At 38.6% G+C, this 19,844-nt stretch overlaps 3 protein-coding genes across 4 annotated transcripts in view; 2 read left to right on the forward strand and 1 right to left on the reverse strand.

Moving 5' to 3' along the window:
• Positions 1–4,757, forward strand: part of TMEM185A (transmembrane protein 185A) — an 11,514-nt gene extending 6,757 nt beyond the window's left edge. The window contains exons 3-7 of the mRNA XM_042478679.1: positions 489–696; positions 1,097–1,180; positions 1,756–1,932; positions 2,956–3,079; positions 3,254–4,757. Of these exons, the coding sequence (XP_042334613.1) occupies positions 489–696; positions 1,097–1,180; positions 1,756–1,932; positions 2,956–3,079; positions 3,254–3,498 (838 nt within the window). The 3' untranslated portion in view covers positions 3,499–4,757. The remainder of the gene's footprint in view (positions 1–488; positions 697–1,096; positions 1,181–1,755; positions 1,933–2,955; positions 3,080–3,253) is intronic.
• Positions 4,758–4,904: 147 nt separating this feature from the next.
• On the forward strand, positions 4,905–10,261 carry LOC121936437 (heat shock transcription factor, Y-linked-like). The gene is made up of 2 exons (XM_042478678.1): positions 4,905–6,692; positions 8,009–10,261. The coding sequence occupies exons 1-2, from the start codon at positions 6,129–6,131 to the stop codon at positions 8,786–8,788; spliced, it is 1,344 nt and encodes a 447-aa protein (XP_042334612.1). The 5' UTR covers positions 4,905–6,128; the 3' UTR covers positions 8,789–10,261.
• Positions 10,262–10,346: 85 nt separating this feature from the next.
• Positions 10,347–16,029, reverse strand: LOC121936439 (protein EOLA1-like). 2 transcript variants are annotated; one of them, XM_042478680.1, is made up of 3 exons: positions 15,906–16,029; positions 14,544–14,827; positions 10,347–13,219 (listed from the first exon to the last, which is right to left on the reverse strand). In XM_042478680.1, the coding sequence occupies exons 2-3, from the start codon at positions 14,794–14,796 to the stop codon at positions 12,996–12,998; spliced, it is 477 nt and encodes a 158-aa protein (XP_042334614.1). In that variant the 5' UTR covers positions 14,797–14,827; positions 15,906–16,029; the 3' UTR covers positions 10,347–12,995. The 2 variants fall into 2 exon arrangements, with proteins under 2 accessions (XP_042334614.1, XP_042334615.1); XM_042478681.1 differs by lacking the exon at positions 15,906–16,029 and adding an exon at positions 15,795–15,812.
• Between the last annotated feature and the right edge of the window lie 3,815 nt (positions 16,030–19,844).

Consider the following 19,844-nt stretch of genomic DNA (forward strand, 5'->3'; position numbering starts at 1 on the left):
CTAACCCCAGTGAATGTGGTATGTCCATTGTACTTGTGTAGTCACAGTTTCAGTGCAAACCGAGTTTCCTTGCTATATAGCTTTCCAGGAGGCTACAGGAAGATGGTAGTACTTGAATCAGTGAATCACTGAAGGCATAAACCAGTTAGTGTCAAGAGTCCAGCCAGTGGTCTGTCCTCTCCAGTACTGTCTAGCAACAGCTCTATGGGGTTTCATGCCGGAGATTTTCTAGTCTTACCACTAGGAATCCCAAGATTGAAGCTGGGGCCTTGTGCATGTAAAGCCTGTGCTTAGCCATGGGGAATGGCATTTAAGCAGTCACTAGGGACAATTTGTTGTTTGTATTGACTCCATAATTATAGCATACAAGAGAGATTTAGTTGTTAGAGATATGAGACAGAGTGAAGAGACCAGGCTAAACAATTGTGTGTGGATGAAATGATAGTGAACTAACAGAATGAACTTTATGCTTTTTGGGTCCTCTTTAGAGCAGAAGGCGAAACATGTGTGGAGTTCAAAGCCATGTTAATTGCAGTTGGCATCCATTTGCTACTGCTAATGTTTGAAGTGCTCGTCTGTGATGGAATTGAAAGAGGAACCCGTTTCTGGCTTCTGGTCTTCATGCCATTGTTCTTTGTGTCTCCGGTGTCTGTTGCAGCTTGTGTGTGGGGCTTTCGGCATGACAGATCTCTGGAGGTGAGGCTTTCTTTATGCATTTGGGTGTTCGCCCATATAAAGGCAACTGGAGATACTGGATAATTGCTCAAGTTTATAAACAGAACTTAAACACTGTAATATACCTTTTTAGAATAATTTTTAATAAAGCTATTTTGTGGTAGATGTGCAAATACTATGTCTGTTTCTGTAAAGTTACATATAAGTGAGAAAATATTATCTGAAGACTCTTTTTGATGTTGATGTTGTATTGATTTCTTAATTTGTGCTGTTGCACTTATATTTCTTGTCAAATGCTGTATGAACAGCAAAATACTGTTTTCTTGGAATAGTATATCAAGGTACAAGATGCTTACTTGGTGATCTGTCAGTTGTAGCAAAATTCATTTGAATCTGATATGCCTGTTATTTTATTCCTTAGCTGGAAATCCTGTGCTCTGTGAATATTCTCCAGTTCATATTCATTGCTCTCCGTCTGGATGAAATTATCAAGTGGCCATGGCTTGTATGTAAACTGTGTTTATGTTGTTTTCAGAGCTGTGAGTTGTTTATGTAGGTACTGTAGCAGAGGTTTTCTTGATATAGGGGAACTTGAAAATGTATAAGCTACCTTTATTCAGAATCATTCATGTTCTCATTAGATTTTACTATGTCGTTCTTAAATTTAAGGGTTTGCCATAATCTCTATAGAGCTAATGGCTTGTTCAAAATCAGTTTACCTGATTTTCCTCTTTTTAGCACCACTCCCAGTGGATGAGTGTATAGAGAAACTCCTAAACAAGTTTTTAAAATATAAGAGAACAAACGCATATCACTTAAACAAAACATTTTCTTTTTAAAAAAAATAGAGCTGCTAATGCAAAACTACCAAATTAGGTAAATAGGGAAGTACCATGTTATCTTCGAAATGTCTCAAGATTTGTTTGAGACAAGAGTCTTAAGAGAGATAGAATCAGTTTTCATTTGTAAAGACAAATGTCTGATAATGATGTTGGTTTGTTGGATGGGAATGGTTGAAGTTGAGCAACTTCTTGAAGTAATATATGGCTTAACTTTTTCCCCCTCCTGTTCTGTTTCCAGGTTGTCTGTGTCCCTTTGTGGATCCTCATGTCTTTTTTGTGTTTGGTTGTACTCTATTACATCGTCTGGTCGGTCCTGTTCTTGCGTTCAATGGATGTGATTGCTGAACAGAGGAGAACACACATAACCATGGCCATCAGTTGGATGACAATTGTGGTTCCGTTGCTCACCTTTGAAGTAAGCAAGAACTCTACTTACATTGTGAGAATAGGATATTGATGAGCTATCCCTTTCTTAGACTTGTGTTTTTTTAAAGGCTATCACAGTCGAAGCTACTGCTCTTGCAAGTAAAACCATAACAAGAAAATAGGCTGAGTGTGTATTGCATTTTGCAAAATGTCTATTTTATCTATTTACTTTGACTTCAAGGGCTTTGTTGATACTTTTGATATTTTCACCATAACTAAGCTTCCTAAATTATAAATGCAAGACACATTTGGATGCAGATGCTTATTTTGCATAATCTCTTCCACTTTTGCTAGTCACAGAGAGCTATGCAGGGTGCTGAAGCTTTGCCCTTGATGCCTGAAGATCCTGTTCTTCCTTTAGGCTCTAGAGATCTCAGCATGTATTTCCTATACTTTAAAACTCTATTTGCAGGAGCAAACTGGAGAAACGTTCAAGATGTCAGCATAAAGACATTGCCCAGTTTGAAAGATAGCTTCTGTTTTCAGGGAAGCCATTTAAACTTACAACCTAAAGAAGTCCTTAGTCCCATGAACTCAGTACAGTGCTCCCTCGGGTTACGAAATTAATTCGTTCCGCGGCTAATTTCGTAACCCGAAAAACCTTCGTAACCTGAATTGCCATAGGCGCTAATGGAAAAAAAGCCGCGGCTCCGCCGCGGCTCCATTGAAAATAGCGCCGAGGTTTTTTCGTAACCCGAAAAAACCTTCGTAAGCCGAAACAATAAATCCCTATGGGATTTTTTCGTATCCCGAAAAATTCGTAAGCTGGGTAATTCGTATCCCGGGGTACCACTGTAGCTATCAGATCATCTGTAGAAACAGGTTTCAGGCAGTTTGGGAAAACTCTAGGTTTGTAGTCATGAAGTATGATGCTGAGGTTTATGGATCTGAAAAATATTTTCAGCCCTTGGTTATATTTCTGCATAGCAGATTTATATAATACCTGGTCAAGACTCCTGACAAGACAGGTTATATGAAACATGAAACTGATGTTATCCTGTTGTCTTACTAGATCCTGCTTGTGCACAGACTTGATGGACACAACACATTCTCATATATACCTATATTTGTCCCTCTTTGGCTTTCACTGATAACCTTAATGGCAACAACATTTGGACAGAAAGGGGGAAATCATTGTAAGTATACAATGGAAAAGCCATGCCCCTCCTTTTTTGTATGGAAATAGTGGGGTTTTTTTCTCTGTTATTTTGATAACAGAAAGAATAGTACTCCTGTTGTTGGGCACCTTTGTCACAAATTGAAACTATCAATAACCACCCCTTCTTTTCTTTTTTAAAAAATTTGTGCAGGGTGGTTTGGGATTCGTAAGGACTTCTGTCAATTCCTACTTGAAATTTTCCCCTTCCTGAGAGAGTATGGCAACATTTCTTATGATCTGCATCATGAAGATAATGAGGAAACAGAAGAAACCCCTGTCCCAGAACCTCCCAAAATAGCTCCAATGTTTCGAAAAAAGACTGGTGTAGTTATTACCCAGAGTCCTGGAAAATACGTTATACCACCTCCTAAACTAAACATTGATATGCCAGATTAAACTCAGAAGCAACATGGCACCTAGCCAGGACTGACTGTTGCCCTTTAAACCACAACTTGGAACCAGTGGCCAACATGTTTTTATCTCATGCCTTTGTTTTAAATCGTCTATGAATAGAGATTTGTGCCTCAGTGGCTTTTAATGTAGATACAATGGAGATAATGGAGTTATCTTTGGGAGTTTCCATATATTTGCATACAAAATACCATGACAGTAAAATCAGTAACAATGTAACATCTGTGGCAAGATTCATAGGTGGAAAGCATCTTATCAGATTTCTGTTTAGGGAACATAATTCACCTGTATGTTCAGTTGGGTGCATTGAAGCTGTAGAGAGTTCATTAGTAACAGTGTCAGGTTTTCCCAAAGTATCATTGGCATATGAAATAGTACCTTTATTTTCATGCCTGTCCACAGCTGCATGTGGGCAAAACCTACTGGAATCAGTGGCCTTTATGCACATGTCACTGTGGACTGGATTTCAGCCACAAAGTGTAAAGAGAAGTGAAAAAGGAGGGCTTTTATTTGTAGATCTTTCTGACTTGGTTGAATTAACGCTTGCCTGTATAGTATTTATATGAACCTTTGGCAATGTAATATATTTTTAAGAATCTGTACAGTATAAATATGTAAAAGTATTTTTAAAGTGCTGTATGAAATGGATAATCTATTGTGGATGACATATTTTGTGTTAATCTGTACACTTGGCTTCCATTTATGTTGGAGTACCATAGCCATGTGATGTTACATCTGCATGCTTGCCTTTTCATTTCCCCACAGAACTAGGAACACCAATTTTGCAAACATGTCTCAGGTAGGACTTGAAAGCTCCTTCTCTGTTAGTGGATCAAATTACCTTGATACAGGTATGTAAATTATTGTGTAAATAACCACAATCTTTGTACTGTCAGGAAGGGAGGAAGGGAACTGTTTTCCACTTTTGTTAAAATATTACTCCTAGGTAATATCTGTTTCTCATTCTCCCACTTTGGCTGTTCAATAAAAAGTGTCCTCCCATAATTCTTGCTGAACACTTCAGTTCATCGTCCTGGAAATGTTTACCAATGATAGTATTTGTCTGGGGGGGGGATATATAAAATTAATGTTACTGTAGCATATTTTGCTTGTTAGAATATCTGTGTTTGGCAGAAAAATAATGACACCTTGCTAGTGTGCAAATTCTCTGTATTCTTTCTTGGGATATACTGTAAATGATGACAGTTACAAAATCTGAATAAAATACTATTATCATGCTTGGATTCAAAGAATCATGAGTGTGCATGCACAGACAGGAGGTGATGGTCTTTGAGCTCTTGGGCATCCACATCATATTGGGGCAGCAATACTAGACTGAGAAGATGAATGACAAAAACAGGTTGTACCATTTCAACTCTGAGCCTTACAAAATGGTCTTTTAAAATCTAGAAATTTGTATAATGTACCTGTTTTCTTTTAAAATAGTAACTTGTGATATTAGCTTACGGTCTGCTACTTCTGTTATGTGGCTCCATGGTATCCACTGTGGTTTGATTCCAGCCTCCCAGCCCCATGGATACCAAAATATGTGGATGCTCAAGTGCCATTAAATACAATGGCATAGGGAAATGGTGTTTCTTATTTAAAATAACCAAGCTTTGCTTTTTGGGAATTGATATCTTTTGGGAGTATTTTCAAGCCAAGGATGGTTGAATCCATGGCTGTGGAGGGCCCAATTGCATGTGCAGTATTCTGACAAAATATTTTTTGTGTGCCTTGAAATAATTTCTGACTCATGGCAGCCTTGTCACAAGATTTGTTCAGAGCGGTGTTGCCATTTCTTTCCTCTGAGGCTGAGGGAGTGTGACCCAAAGTGACCTGATGGGTTTCCATAGCTGAGCAGGAATAGACCCTGGTCTCCTGAAATCCTGAATACAGCACTCAAACCACTTTGCAACACTGCCTCATTCTTTGTCTCACACACACCCTAAACTGTTGATTGCTTTGGCAAAGTAAATGAGGCTGTATATGTACTGTACATTAACACAGGGCAACACATTAAAGGGGTCAGTCCATATGATGTACCTCATCTATCTGTTGTAAGGGAGCCATGAATGATGGGGGAAAGGGAAAGGTGGGGTTCTGCAAAGGTGCAGTGGGAGATGAGCCTAGGAGAAACCTGCTTCTGAATGCACTGCAGGGCAATCGTTCTGAACAATGTGTATTAAATTTAGCATTAATTTAATATGTTGGCTTGGACTTGTGTTCTAGCATTCATGGACTATATAAAATAAGACCAGCTTTATGCAAGTTGTAGAAGAACCCCTTTTTTCTTAAGAAATAAAATTGATACTATGATAAATTTCCTCATGTCTCCTTTCATTTCATGTGCAATTAACAGGAGCAGTTTAATACAAAATGCTTTACCCCAATTTCTCTTATTCAAGGAAGATGCAGTCAATTATGTTCACAATCTTGTCCTATCATTATGATTTCATTTGCTAGGAAACCAGAGTTCATTTTGTGATGTCACACCTGCACAAGTTAGGTCTCATTGTGATGTTCTAGAACTCTTTATTGAAGCTCCCTACAAGCAGGCATTATTTTAATAGGCCTGCTGCTGCCTTATTGATATGGTTTGACTACTAGCATAAATGGCTACGGCTGAAAATAATTACCTAAATGAAAAGGGAGACCTGGACACGGACCTTCCTTCTGCAGAAGGTCAACACCTTTCAGCTGAAGATGAAATTATTCATTCCACAATCTCAATTTCATCCACTCCACTGCATGATAAAACAGCAGCTGGTGACTCAGCCTTAAGGTCTATGATAGAAGAAAATGCCTTTCAAGCTTTGAGTGATGGGCCCTGGCCAAAAAGACCGCGACTTGCTCTCTGTGATGAGGATTCTCTTGAAGATAATGATTTTCTCTCTCTTACTTTCCCCAAAAAACTCTGGAAAATTGTTGAAAGTGACCAATTTAAATCACTGTGGTGGGATGAGGACGGAAACTGTGTAGTGATCGACGAGGAACTTTTTAAAAAAGAAGTCCTGGAAAGGAAAGGACCTTTGCGTATTTTTGAAACTGACTGCATGAAAAGTTTCATTCGTCAGCTCAATCTTTATGGCTTTAGCAAGATGAGGCAGAATTTTCAAAGGTCTGCCTCCCTTGTTGAATTTTTAGCAGAAGAAAAAGCTGCGTATGCATTTAGCAAGGTAAGATCTTGGCATGGCCGTAAGGATAGCTGGAAGTAATAGATCCCTTGCGCCTTTGACACCGCAGTGCAAGTTCAGGCGTTCTCTGAAAAATGTAATGTAGAATCGAAATGTACCGAGAGAACAATCTCTTCAAGGACAGAAGAGAAAATTAAAAGCTTTTTAGCTGTGAGAAGTGACAGAAGATACCCCATACACTAACACTATTTAAATTAATCAAACTAGTAATGAATTTTTCTTGCCCAAAGCTCCAGCCGTCTTCAACAAAGCTGGACTTGTAATTGCAAATAAAAAGGCTAATCTCATTTCAGATCATTTTTTTGTAGAATAGGCTTTTCAAATCCACCAAAAACCAGGGTAATCAGAAAACAGTAATTCATTCGGGATACTAATCCCAGGAAAATAGTTACAAGATTTCAGAATGTTTATAAAAACAGAGGTAAACATCCTTTAGTTTCACAAATGTATTCCAATGAAAATGCACTGATTTAGTTGCAAACAAATGTTTTATTTGTTATAGCAACCAGTTACTGTATATTTAGGCAGGAAATACATGAATTTAAGTTAAAGTTTGTTACAAGCAATTACTTAAATCGCATATTTTACTTGATTCAACCCATGTTAATTTTTTTGGAAGGAATTGTCACTAATTGAACTGTAAACTTAATTGCACAATGTTATCCAACCTGCCGTTTGATTTAGATAAATTTTAGGATACTCAGTCAGTGAAATGATCTCTTCCCTGACATCTAGTGACAATCTTCCTAAGCTGAAAACAAGTCTTGCTTCTTAGCATCACTGATCTCACCCCTAAAACTAGTTCTTGGGTAGCTTCACCCACTTTGTTCTCTAGGCTGCTACAACTGGAGCCACTATCATTTAGGAAGGATCCCAGCTTGTAAAATCTAAATTATGGTTTATGCAGAGTTCTTCAAAACTGCACCAGCTCAAATATTTACCCTTTCTGAGCCCTTCACTCATTGTACATTCAATGTTCAATGTTCAAAATTACAATACTTCTGAAAAAAATGTCCCTTCAGCAATATTGGTTAACTGGTAATTAAACCCTTTGTTAACTACAATAATAATAAATGTACCCCCAACTCTTCATTCTTTTGAAGCAAAATCTGCTGGTTTCTATGAATTGTCAACTCACTAGTGTAAGAATAGAAAGTTGGATAGATGTAAAGCAGAACCCCTATTTCTAGGGCAACAAATATAAATAAGGATAAAATTGTAGAGAACAAATATTTAGATTTCATTGCTTTTGTCCTTGGAGGCTTAAATTAATTACATCTCTTCTCTCTTTATCCTAGTTACAGTTTTATCATAACCCAAATTTTAAGAGAGGTTGTCCTCATCTCCTTGCAAGGTGCAAGAGAAGAGTTGGGATCAAAAACACACCGCCCATTGCTTTCTCATTAGATGAAGACTTCCGGGAAAGTTGCTTGAAAAGCAGATCAAGAAGCCCAGAAGGTCAAACCATTCCTGGACCTGCTTCTAGGGAGAATGGCCTCCTTACAGCCTCCCCAAAGGAGAAAATGCACAAATCTGGACTTCGAAAACCTGCCATGACCAAAAGCCTTGCTGGCGCTGCAGTCCGGCTGAGAAGTGGCTATTCTGCTTCGTCTCCGACTCCTCTGAGTGCTTCTGAGCAGGTGGCCCCTGAGGACAGTGACACCCAAAAAAGCCAACTGGCGCCTTTCCATTTACCTCAGCATACCAGCCATGCTCGAGTCGACACACATGAAATAGACTCAACCACCACCACATCTGCTACTTCTTTGTATCATGTCATACCTCCTGTACCCAACACTCCCTTTGCACCTGTGATGGGGCTGCCAGCCTTCCCAACAATGTACCCAGACTTATCAGCCATGCAGGCTCACTGGGCTAGCTTGCTCCCCTTTTGTAACCCATGGTTCTCTATGCCAATGATTGCAGCAGCTTCTGCTATTTCCATGTCGAGATCGTCTCATCACCATCGAACTCCTACATACCACCACTGCCCTAACTGCAATTGTACTTCAAACGGCACGTCTGCTTCCAAAGTAGTTGGACCCAAAACAACAGAATACACCGGGTACCATCGATGAAGCAAGTGGCAGACTGGAAAACACCCGTCATCTTTAAAACTGGGAAATTCATCATGACATAGACTGAAGAATAAATTTCTTACTTCCCTTTCTTACTGTCTTGTTTACCTAGGTTAGTGTTGGTATTTCTTTGACATGGATAGATTAGTAGTAACTTGTTTTCTTCGATTTGTGAAAAGAGATCTGAGGAAGCTGGAAAGGGTGGCAGGAAGCCTGAAGGATAGCCACTGGTTATCAGCTTTTTTGAAGATAAAAAGTATACATCCCACATAAAAAATATTTTTAGTTTGTGTTTAGTACTGAAGACATTTTCTAAAGAAGATTGTAGCCAGAAGTTTTAAATTAGTTGGACAGGACAGTCCATGTGAAATATGTATACTTCACATGTGTCAAGATAGAACAAGGAAAGAAAATGGGTGGCTCAAATGGCTTGGAGAACCCTCTTAATACTCTAGGAGTGTAGAAATATTACTGTAGCTTCAAAAATGTTTTATGTAGGCTTAGCTTGGGAAAAGGCAAAATTTAATTCACATACTGTGTGTCCACACTGCAGAATTAAAACAGTTTGACACCACTTTAACAGCCATGACTAGCCTACATAATCCTGACCTTTCCAACAGACTAGGCTGAATACCTCACCAAATTACAAATCCCAGGATTATGCAGGCTAGTCATGGCAATTAATGTGGTGTCAAACTGCATTGATTTTACATTGTGGATACACCCATTCTCTATTTACATGTGTTATTTGATCCTGTTGTCATAGGTAAGTGTTTTGTTTTGTTTTGTTAGAACAGCAATCTGCATTGTAGCTGCTGACCTGCTATACTCCAAGCATTTCAGGTTACTTGCTTAACAAAATAAGATGACCAGTTCCCAGCATGTACTACATTACAGTCCAGAATATCTACCATAACACTAACAGAGCATAGGAGCAGGCATTGTCCTCATTCATTTTCAGGGTACAGTAGATGAGGGTGTCTGTGGAAAGAGAATTTCTTTTGCCCCATGAGCTAATTATTATTGACAATTTCCAAAAAGAACTAGCAACACAGAGGAGCCTGACTATTTAACCTTTTGAAATACTTTTTTTTTTACTATAATAATGTTAAAGCTTTCATTTATTCCTACATTTATAATCATCATCATTTTATGACTAGACTTTGTTACACTTAGGAAAGACCTTAGGAATCAGTGGGAAACATTAATCATGATTAAACGTAAACCATATTCATGACACTGAGTTGCTTTTTCAACTCAATGTATCAGGTTAATTTTTTAGTGAAATGACTTGCCATGCTTAAGGGCTCTTGGTATCTTGAGATCAAAGAAAAGATGCTCAAAATATAAGGCTTGGTTTAGTTTGCTTTCCCTATCATTTGTTTTTATGTGCAATGTGTTTAAAACCTGCACTCTTATCTGTTTTGTTGGTGCAAGACAAACTAATACCATCAAGCAAATTGTATAACAAGAATAATCCCTCCAATGATTTTTCTCTTCTTAATTCTAACCTGGCAAGTACTTCATGTGGTTGAGAAATTGACTGTGACACTTTACATAACTCAAAAAACAATCCATTTTTATTCAAGGCAAAGCTAGCGCATTCTCTGACAAGTACTTGTTTCCATAAAGTGACCTACCATTTCATCTGAGAAACTATTTTGGCATCATTCATCTAGTTCTTGCACCACAAAGTGATGCAATTATGACATAACCATTATTATTGTGTAGTCATTGTGAGGTCTAAAATGCATTGACAAAATATCGCATATTTCATATCAGGTCCCCCTGCTTCCATTATACATGTTTGCGTGTGGAGAAATAACAAATGCTTAAAAATAAAAATCAGTGTTTTTAAATTAATCTACTTTTGGCCATCTGACATTTAGTTATTCCTTTTCATTGTGGAAGCTTACTGGATACTGACTTATATCAATTAGAGTGATGAGGAATACTGTAATTATGTACTAATACTGATAGAACCACCAATATATTTGTCACATTGTAAGCAAAACAGCTGCTATGTTAAACCTTGATGCAAAGGGGGGGGGAAGCTTTTAAGCTATCTAGAATAACATGATGAGAACTGAAGGATAGGCAGCATCGAAAGGTTACTTTTTTAGACCACAATTCCCATTATCCGCCAGCCAGCCTCTCAACAGTTATGGGAATTGCATTCTGGAAAATAATGTTTCCAAGTTCTGATCTGAAAAGGCTTTGGCTTCAATTCAAATGTTAATTGTATTGTGCTTTTATAATGTACGTTGTCTTGGATCCCATGGTGGGAGAAAGATGGGAGACTAGAGTGGACCACTGAATCAAAGAAAATTAAGTGACTTGCCAAGTTACCATTGATTAAACAGGTCTATTCTAATTGGGACTAACAATTGGACTTAGGCATCTGGCTTGTTATTGTTGTGTGCCTTTAAGTCATACTTACAGTGACCCTATGGTGGGGGTTTCTGGGGCTGAGAGAGTGTGACTTGCCCAAAGTCATCCAGTGGGTTTCCATGGCCAAGCAAGGAATCAAACCATGACGTCCATTCATAGTTCAACAGCCAAACCAGTTCAACTGGTTTGGGAGTCACGGTGTGCCAGTTCTTCAGATATACGGTGGAATATAAATATTTTACTAAAATAAATGTTAGGCTTCATAGGAATATTGGGGGAAGCTTTAAAATTGTGCAACTCAAATGATTTTAACTATTTGCCAAGTCTAAAACTCCCTCAGTACTGCCAAATGTTAATTTCCTGTCCTATGTTTTTGCATAAAATGAATATGTGCATATTAAAAACACATGAAATGGCCCAAAGAACTGTCTTCATAATCTAAACCAAAGTGGACATTCTCCTAATAGGCATGTTCAAATCTCTGTAGCATTTTAAGAAACTCGGTTCAGAAAAACAGTATTGTATAGCTGTATTTCCCCAGATTTGGCATTTGTGGATGGACAGGAGTGCTATGAGATGCAAAAGGTTGGAAGGGACACTATAAATAGTAGTAAGGTGATTGGAGTGGGACAGAAAGCAAGTGTCGTGATGGCAAGAGAGAAGGCAACTCCATGGCTGAGTACTTAATAAGGATGAGACAAACATAAGACTGGGTATATTCTGGAAAGTGCCATGCAAATTTATGGCACAATACAAATAAACATTAATTATAATGATCATAATAATAATAATAATACATTCAAGCACAAAATCAAGACCGATTGAAGGAATTCCTAAGATTCTACCAAAGGGTGTCTACAACTGCAAATAAGAGTGTGCAGCATTATGATAAGAATGACTATGGGTAAACCTGCTTCTGTCACTGGGTCTGCATCTGCACTGCAGAATTAATGCAGTTTGACACCACTTTAACTGCCATGGCTCCATGCTATGGAATCTTGGGATTTGTAGTTGTAGCACCAGAGCTCTCTGGGGAAGCTAAATTCACAAAAATACAAATCCCATGGCAGTTAAAATTGTCAAATAGCATCATTTATGTACTACGGGTGCAGCCTAAGTCTAAAAGGATGAACCTGAATAGGCATTGCCTTATTCTTGACAAATGCTCCAGCATAATTGACAGGAATTCAAAAGGTGCAGCTTTCCCAGTGCTGCACCACAAATACCAGGGAAAGCAGCAGCTAATGTCTTAATTTCTCCTTGTCCCTTAACCTTTAAAGAACTAAGGGTTTTGTCTTGGGAAAAACATGGGCAGAGCCTATCCACAAAGCTGCTGTCCACTGACTCCAGGCCCTTTAACACCGTGATTTATTTTTAGTTTGCAAAATATACACATATCTATAGGATAGTAATGGCTCTAGACCTGCATGTAGCCATTTGATACTGGACCAAATTACTAGTGAAAACAATGTGCCTAGAATGGAGACTTTGGGGAGGAGATTGAGACTGAGTATTTATCAGTATTTTACATAAACAATTATTAATGTATCACTTTACAAGTTAATGTACAATGTCCAATTATCCAAGAAAAGCCTTAAAAGATACTGTACACACATTATGTATCTAGTCATTACATTACTACTCCCTGTATACTACAATGATCTCACCCAAATGCAGAATAGCTGTGCTCCAATCTTTGTAATACTGATCCTTGGGTCCAGCTGGGAAAGGCAGCACCAACAGGTTTTTCCAGCTGAAAACTAGCCTCCTTTTGACTCAGAAAACACAGGACCAAGGAACCACATAGACGACAACTTCAAGAGATTTCCATGGAAGGAATCAGTTCTTCTGGGATGTCTACCTGCCAGACATCTTTGTGCCCTCGGGCAGGAATGGGCTCCAATAGCCAGCTGGCATTTGAAATAACAGTTAAGTATTTCTGTTCAAGGCCAGAGAGTATGGCTTTATTTTCCAGTATGGACATGTCTTCAGGAGGTAAGTTTGTAGGACATTGCGATGTCTCCCCAATATCAATTAATCCTGAATTAAAAAGAAACAATACTTTAATGTTCTTCCTGGAAGCAAAAGTTTTGTCTATTATTGATTTATTTGCATTTGAAATACTTGCACGGTGACTCTCAAAATGTAATAAAACCATAACAAATTATTGGTAGCAATGTTATGTGTTAAAAACAGTAAGATTGAGTTTTAAAAGGACCAAGAAGATAAATATGTGGGCCTCCCAGAAAGAGATGTACACAAACAAGGTACCACAATTCGAAAATTATTTACTTTCATGAGGGGAAAAAACAATCCAAGTTAGTATCAAATATGGCTATCGGATAAGAATGGGATTTTTCCCCTTCCTTAATGTGGCAGCAAACAAAGTTATAACCAAGTCTTACTGCTTTGGGGATAAAGATAAAAACTAGGAAATTGAACAACCAGTCCCAAATTGAGATGATTTGCAGTAAATGTGAAAAGGTGAATCTGGGAATCACTGCAGAAAATGTATTATTTAATCATTAATAATTTTAATTTGTTTTATTTATATACCGCTATTCCAAAGATCATAGCGGTGAACAGCAAGTAAGCTAATTAGCAAGTAAGCTAATTTGCCCCCAACAGTCTGGGTACTCATTTTAGCGACCTCAGAAGGATGCAAGCCTGAGTCGAGCTTGGGCCCTTTTGCTGGTCTTGAACTCGCAACCTTGTGGTTTTGAGTGAATGGCTGCAGTACAGGCATTTAACCACTGTGCCACCAGGGCTCCATTAGGTAGATTATGAGGTGTACATTATTCCTGGTATCTCCAATATTAAACAGGGTCGGTTTTTTGTTATTGTTGGAAAATTGAACGTTGAGCTAACTTGAATATTAGGCATTTGTGTCTCTCACAGACCTTTTCTTTCTACTCATGACTACAACCCTTAATACTAGTTGTTCTGTCCTACCAAATTTTAACATTTTGTGACCCTCCTGCCTCTACCACATACATTTCTTTCTTTTTCTAATTCTATGGAGGATATATATATTTCTCCTCAGATACTTCCAGTGTCCAGAGGAAATATTCCCTAAGACACAGGAAGACAAATGTTGAACTGCAGCTTCCATCATCCTGAAACTCTATTCCTTTGCCACTGACCATGCTGGCTAGGGCTGATAGGGGTTGAAGTCCATCATCTAGAGGATCCTATGTTCTGTTTACCAGCTCAAATGAATATGAGAAACACCTTTAAGTTACTTGGGGAGGGGGGTATGTGTGCACACATATACGCACATGTGTCTGCATGAGCATTTCATGTTCTTTTGGCCAAAGGCCCAAACAGAAAGCTTATTTAACAAACCTGTGCCAGCATCACTTACCTGCAATAACACCTCTGCCAAACCTTTCACCGCTATCTAATAGTGCTTCAATTTGACTCTGTGTCATGCCAAGTCTCTTTGCCAGGATGTCTTTCCAGGTGTCATCGTCCCAGTCTTTGATGGCAATGTGGACAGCAAGGGTGCAGGCCTTGTACTCAGCCAACAACGGCCGCCAACGGGTCTCTATGGTTTTGACTTTGTTTAAAACCAACCCGGCATAGGGCTGTCTGAAGGAAAGACAGGCGTACTTCATTCTTGTTCGGCATCACCGTCTCTTTTGTTACCTTTAATATCCAAACAGAATAAAACAAGAACTAAGAACAGCTTTCTCTCCCAGTATGTGTTCAGATCATGTTTAATGTGCTGTCGGAAACTGTATCAGAACAATTCTGAACCGCCATGTGATTTTATTCCCCCCGCAGAGTATCTCCAATGACAGCCATTCCAGTATACTTGACTTGTCAAATAAATCTGTTGATGTTTTAATTGCTGAGAATGAGAATTCTGACAAGGGGGAAAAACCCTTTCTAATGAAGACGTCCCTTAGAACTAAGCAGGATTTTAAAGAAAGAATAAATGCTAGCAGGCCTTTGCCATCTTCTCTCCTTGCCATGTTTTTGTGCCTTTAATGGCAACTTTGACACATAGAAAAGTAAAAGCCTGGGTAGTTTTGTGTGGGTTTTTCGGGCAATGTGGCCACGCTCTAGAAAATGTTATTCCTGATGTATTCAGAGAATACTGGCAAGGAAGAAAGGGGGTATATATGTGTGTGTGTGTGTGTGTGTGTGTGTGTGTATACACACACACACGCACACATACATACATACATATACTGTGTGACCCTTGTGAAGCGGTCCAAGGTCCAAAACTCACTGCAGAAATAATCCACTTTGAGACCGCTTTAACCACCCTGGCTAACTGCTAGGGAATCCTGGGATTTGTAGCTTTGTGAGACATTTACCCTTCTCTATCACAGTGATCTCTGGTGCCCCCATAAACTACAAATCTCAGGACTTTCCCTAGCACTGAGCCAAGGCAGTTAAAGCAGTCTCAAACTGGATTATTTCTGCAGTGTGGTTTTATGTGGACAATTTAGGATGGGGGGGGCGGGGGGGAGTGCTTTTTGAATTTCCAAAATTCCTGATAAGGGGGGACTCAATGAGGCTGGATTTCAGCTCCTTAGTGGTTTAAATTCCAACTCCCAGAATTCCATAGCCTTGAGCCAGAAAAAGAGTTAAAGCGGTGCCAAACCGGGTTGTGTGTCTCTAGTGTGGATGCATCCAACAACAGCAATGGCAAACCTTCTCAGGTTGCCCATTTCAGCCTCCCTCCCAAAGGCCCACCACCAACGCCAAGCCTTACAATGAAAGCCAGGGCCTCCCCGCCGCCATTTCCTCCTCCTCCTCCTTTGGGCTCCTCCTCTTCCCTTAAAAGGGCTCCAGATTAAGCCCTGGGCCCCTGGCTCACTTTCTCCCTGGCTCCGCCTTGGCTGGAGTCTGTTTGTTATCAGCTGATAACGTTGGTTCAAAGCACGCTGCAGAAATGCAATTCACTTTTGAGACTGCTTTAACTGCCTTGGCTCAGTGCTAGGGAATCCTGGGAATTGTAGTTTATTATAGCACCTTCGCTCTCTGGTCCTAAGCACACTGAAGGAAATGATCTACTTTTAACTGCCTTGGCTCAGTGCTAGGGAATCCTGGGAATTGTAGTTCCTTTTAGCACCAGCCCCCTGCAGAAATAGTCCAGTCTGAGACCGCTTTAACTGCCCTGGCTCAGTGCTAGGGAATCCTGGGAACTGTTGTTTATGTTGGCTCCAGAGCGCACTCTGACAGAGAAGACTAAATGTCTCACAAAATTATAAGTTCCAGAATTCCCTAGCATGGAGACATGGCATTAATGTGCATTAATTCTACAGTGCAGATGGAGTCTACAGTTCCCAGAATTCCCCAGCATTGAGGCAGGGCAACTAAAGCAGTCTCAAAGTGGATTATTTCTGCAGTGTGTTTTGGACCTCTGACAGAAAATAAGGCTAAAAGTCTCACAAAACTACAAATTCCAGAATTCCCTGGCATTGTGCCATTGCAGTTAAAGTGGTGTCACACACACTACATTATACTTCAGGGATGACTCATTTTGGCGGGAAAAGACAGGTGTCTTTTTGCACTCCTTCGCCTGAGGAGAAAACACAAAGGCCATAGAGAGACAGAAGGCCAAACCCAACCAGAAGGAGCTGAAGTGTTAGTTCACTTTAGTTTCTTTGCTAAAGTTACATCCGCACTGGAGAAATAATCCAGTTTGACCCTGCTTTAACTGCCGTGGCTCAATGCTGTGGCATTTTGGCATTTGTAGTTTGTTGTGGCAACAGAACTCTCTGACAGATGGCTAAATGTCTCACAAAACTACAATCCCCAGAATTCCATACCATTGAACCACGGCAGTTAAAGTGGTTTCAGACTGGATTATTCCTGTAGTACTGTAGTCATATTTTTTTCTTTTCTGTCCTTAGAAATTAGGCTGAGAATAATGGTGACAACAAGGTTTATCACACCCTTCCCTCCACATTGATCATATCCCATGAATAAAACATAAAATATTATGTTTACAAAACAAAAACCTATACGAAGAATAAAACATGAAGCTATATGTTTACAAATAGGAAACAAAAATATATATGACGAATAAAATATAAACTATATGTTTACAAATAAAAAACATACGAACAATCAAACTATGTTTACAAATAGAAAACAAAAACATCTGAACAACAAAACAAACTATATGTTTACAAACAAAAACATACGAACATTAAAACATAAACTATATGTTTATAAATAGAAAACAAAAACATATACGAATGATAGAACAAAAATGAATAGTAGAACAAAAACTTTTTCCAGATTAAAAACAAAAACATACAAACATTACAAAAAACTATATTTACAAATAAAAACCATAAAACATGGCACTGTAAAGACTATAAAGGTTTTGTGTGATAGTAGTGGATTGAGTGTAAATGGGGAGTGGATTCTGAACTGTTTTATCTTCACAACAACTCTGTGTCTTGGTGTATCCACATTGCAAAAAATAAAGCAGTTTGACATCGCTTTAACAAAAACGTATGCGAGCAATAAACTATAGGTTTACAAATAAAAACCTATACCTGCAATAAAACAATGCCATGGCATTGGCAATCCCAAAATTGTGGGATGTGTAGTTTGGTGAGGCACCAGAGTTCTCTGGCAGAATACCTTAGCAAACTACAAATTCCAAGTTTCTACAATATGGAGCAACGACTGCTTTATTTCTGCAGTGTGGACACATCCAATATTTGCTCTGTTGAGAGAGAGTGGCTTCTCAAAATGGAAAAGGTTATTGTTGTTGTTATTGTTGTTGTTGTTGTGTTTCACAATTTCTGAAAGATGGTGGTTGACCCAAGATGAGTGGGATGAAGAAAGTGTTCCCCCAAATAAGAATTCGGGGCCCTTAAAATGAAATCTTCCTTCAGTTCTCAAATTTCTAGCATTGCACTAACAAAAGACCGAAATGCACAATATACTTTTTGCAAGCTTTCGAAGCTCCACTGGCTTTTTCACCAGGCAAAATGTTACAAATCAAACAGGAGGGGAAAAATTTGGAGATGTTAGTAAAATGCCTGCATTTTGTTGTTTCTATTATCACTATTTAGTGGATTTTTGCTTGAATTTGCTAAATGGCTAACAGCTATCCCTGCATATAAAACATCCCCTGAGCATTTAAAAATACATGGTAGGCATCCAACAAATCTGAGTTCTGGGTGTGAACCGTTTTCAGTGTCTCATTTTCTGCAGCACTACAAATTGGGAGAAAAATAAAATTATATTTGGGCAGAAATGTTATTTGTGGGACAATGCTCTCATTTTGCCTTCCCCTGAGCTTCACCAACTCAGGATCATTCAGCAAATATTTGAATATTCTGGCCTCACAACAGCCCTGTGAGGTAGGTTCACTTGAAAGGCAACGTCTTTCTTCATCATGGAAGCGTCTGAACATCCAGCTTTAAAAAGCTTTGAGTTGCTTTGCCTTTGGACTCAGTGATTTGGAGGGGAATATTTGGTTAAATGCTGATGCAACCATATTAAATAGTGCCTTACTCCTTTGTTACTTTCCCCTAGATGGCCCTACAACACACATAACAGAGTCTCTGGCATCTGCATAGAGTAATTAAAAGCAGGTTCTCATCCCTTCCTGTGTTCTTTTTCTTAACCTTCTCATTTTGTTTTGGGTAAACTTGGCCAGTAATGCCAAGTATGTCACTGAACATGCAAACAAGACTTGATGGTGGCAGATCCTGACGCTAAATCTCTGCCATCGAATCTTTAATTTGTTTGTTGCATTTTTATATAATTAAAAAAAATCCCAACATGTATAAAAGCTTTTAAAATCTCCCAGAGTTAAAATGCATGTTTGCATATATTTTGAGAGAAGACATATATTGAGTTGCAAGTGGTGACACATTTAAACTGCTAAGACTTGTAATGGGATATGGGAAAGTATAAAACTGTGTCTTATATCTTGTCAGCAATATGTTCCAGTTAGCAAAATGTTTTTAGTGAACATGAATTAGATTCCAGTTAGCTATGTTCAGATAAGGTGCGGATCAGGTCATTTCATGTAGGCATTTGCATGCTTCAAATTCTTCAGGAATCCCTACATTTTAATGTTCATATCAGAAAGAATAACCTGTCAGATGGCATTAAGCTTGTTTCCTGTACTGTAAATTGAATAGATGTGTTATCTTCCTGGTAACAATCTGATGGAAAATCAACAGATCATATAAACCGACCATATTTTTCCCCATTTTAACAGTTCTTGCCCCACAAGCTGCCTGTAAGTCCAAAAAGAATAGACTTAATGAATGGAAGAAAGCTCTGTATCAGTCATTAAAAAAACCCAAACAGTTGCAAATTATCTTTCTTTCTCTCTTCTTCTGTTTAAGAGATGCTAAGTTCATGATACTAAAGTGTTTTTGTTCCTGAGAAACATAAATGCAGTCCTTATGATGAAATATGCATCACTTTCCTGGAGAAAATTGAACTAAGTGTGTTTAGAATGTTTTTCAGCCACCTGTTACATATTTTTAAATATTACTTGTGCTCTTTTATGTACCAAGAAACAATTGAACAGCAGTAGTAGCAGCAATAATAATAATAATAATAATAATAATAATAATAATAATAATAATAATAATAATAATAATAATAATAATAATAATAAAGACTGTAGCAGTACTGATCTTTGCATTCTTCCCTGCCTGAATGGTTT

This window comes from Sceloporus undulatus, chromosome 7, assembly GCF_019175285.1.
Source record: "Sceloporus undulatus isolate JIND9_A2432 ecotype Alabama chromosome 7, SceUnd_v1.1, whole genome shotgun sequence".
NCBI classification, from domain to species: Eukaryota; Metazoa; Chordata; class Lepidosauria; order Squamata; family Phrynosomatidae; genus Sceloporus; species Sceloporus undulatus.

Coding starts and splice junctions, on each gene's coding strand:
- LOC121936437 (XM_042478678.1), top strand. CDS start 6,129: ATGGCTACGGCTGAAAATAATTACCTAAATGAAAAGGGAGACCTGGAC. Junction 6,693..8,008: donor CTGCGTATGCATTTAGCAAG/GTAAGATCTTGG, acceptor TCTTTATCCTAG/TTACAGTTTTATCATAACCC.
- LOC121936439 (XM_042478680.1), bottom strand. CDS start 14,796: ATGAAGTACGCCTGTCTTTCCTTCAGACAGCCCTATGCCGGGTTGGTT. Junction 13,220..14,543: donor TGGCAGAGGTGTTATTGCAG/GTAAGTGATGCT, acceptor TTTTTAATTCAG/GATTAATTGATATTGGGGAG.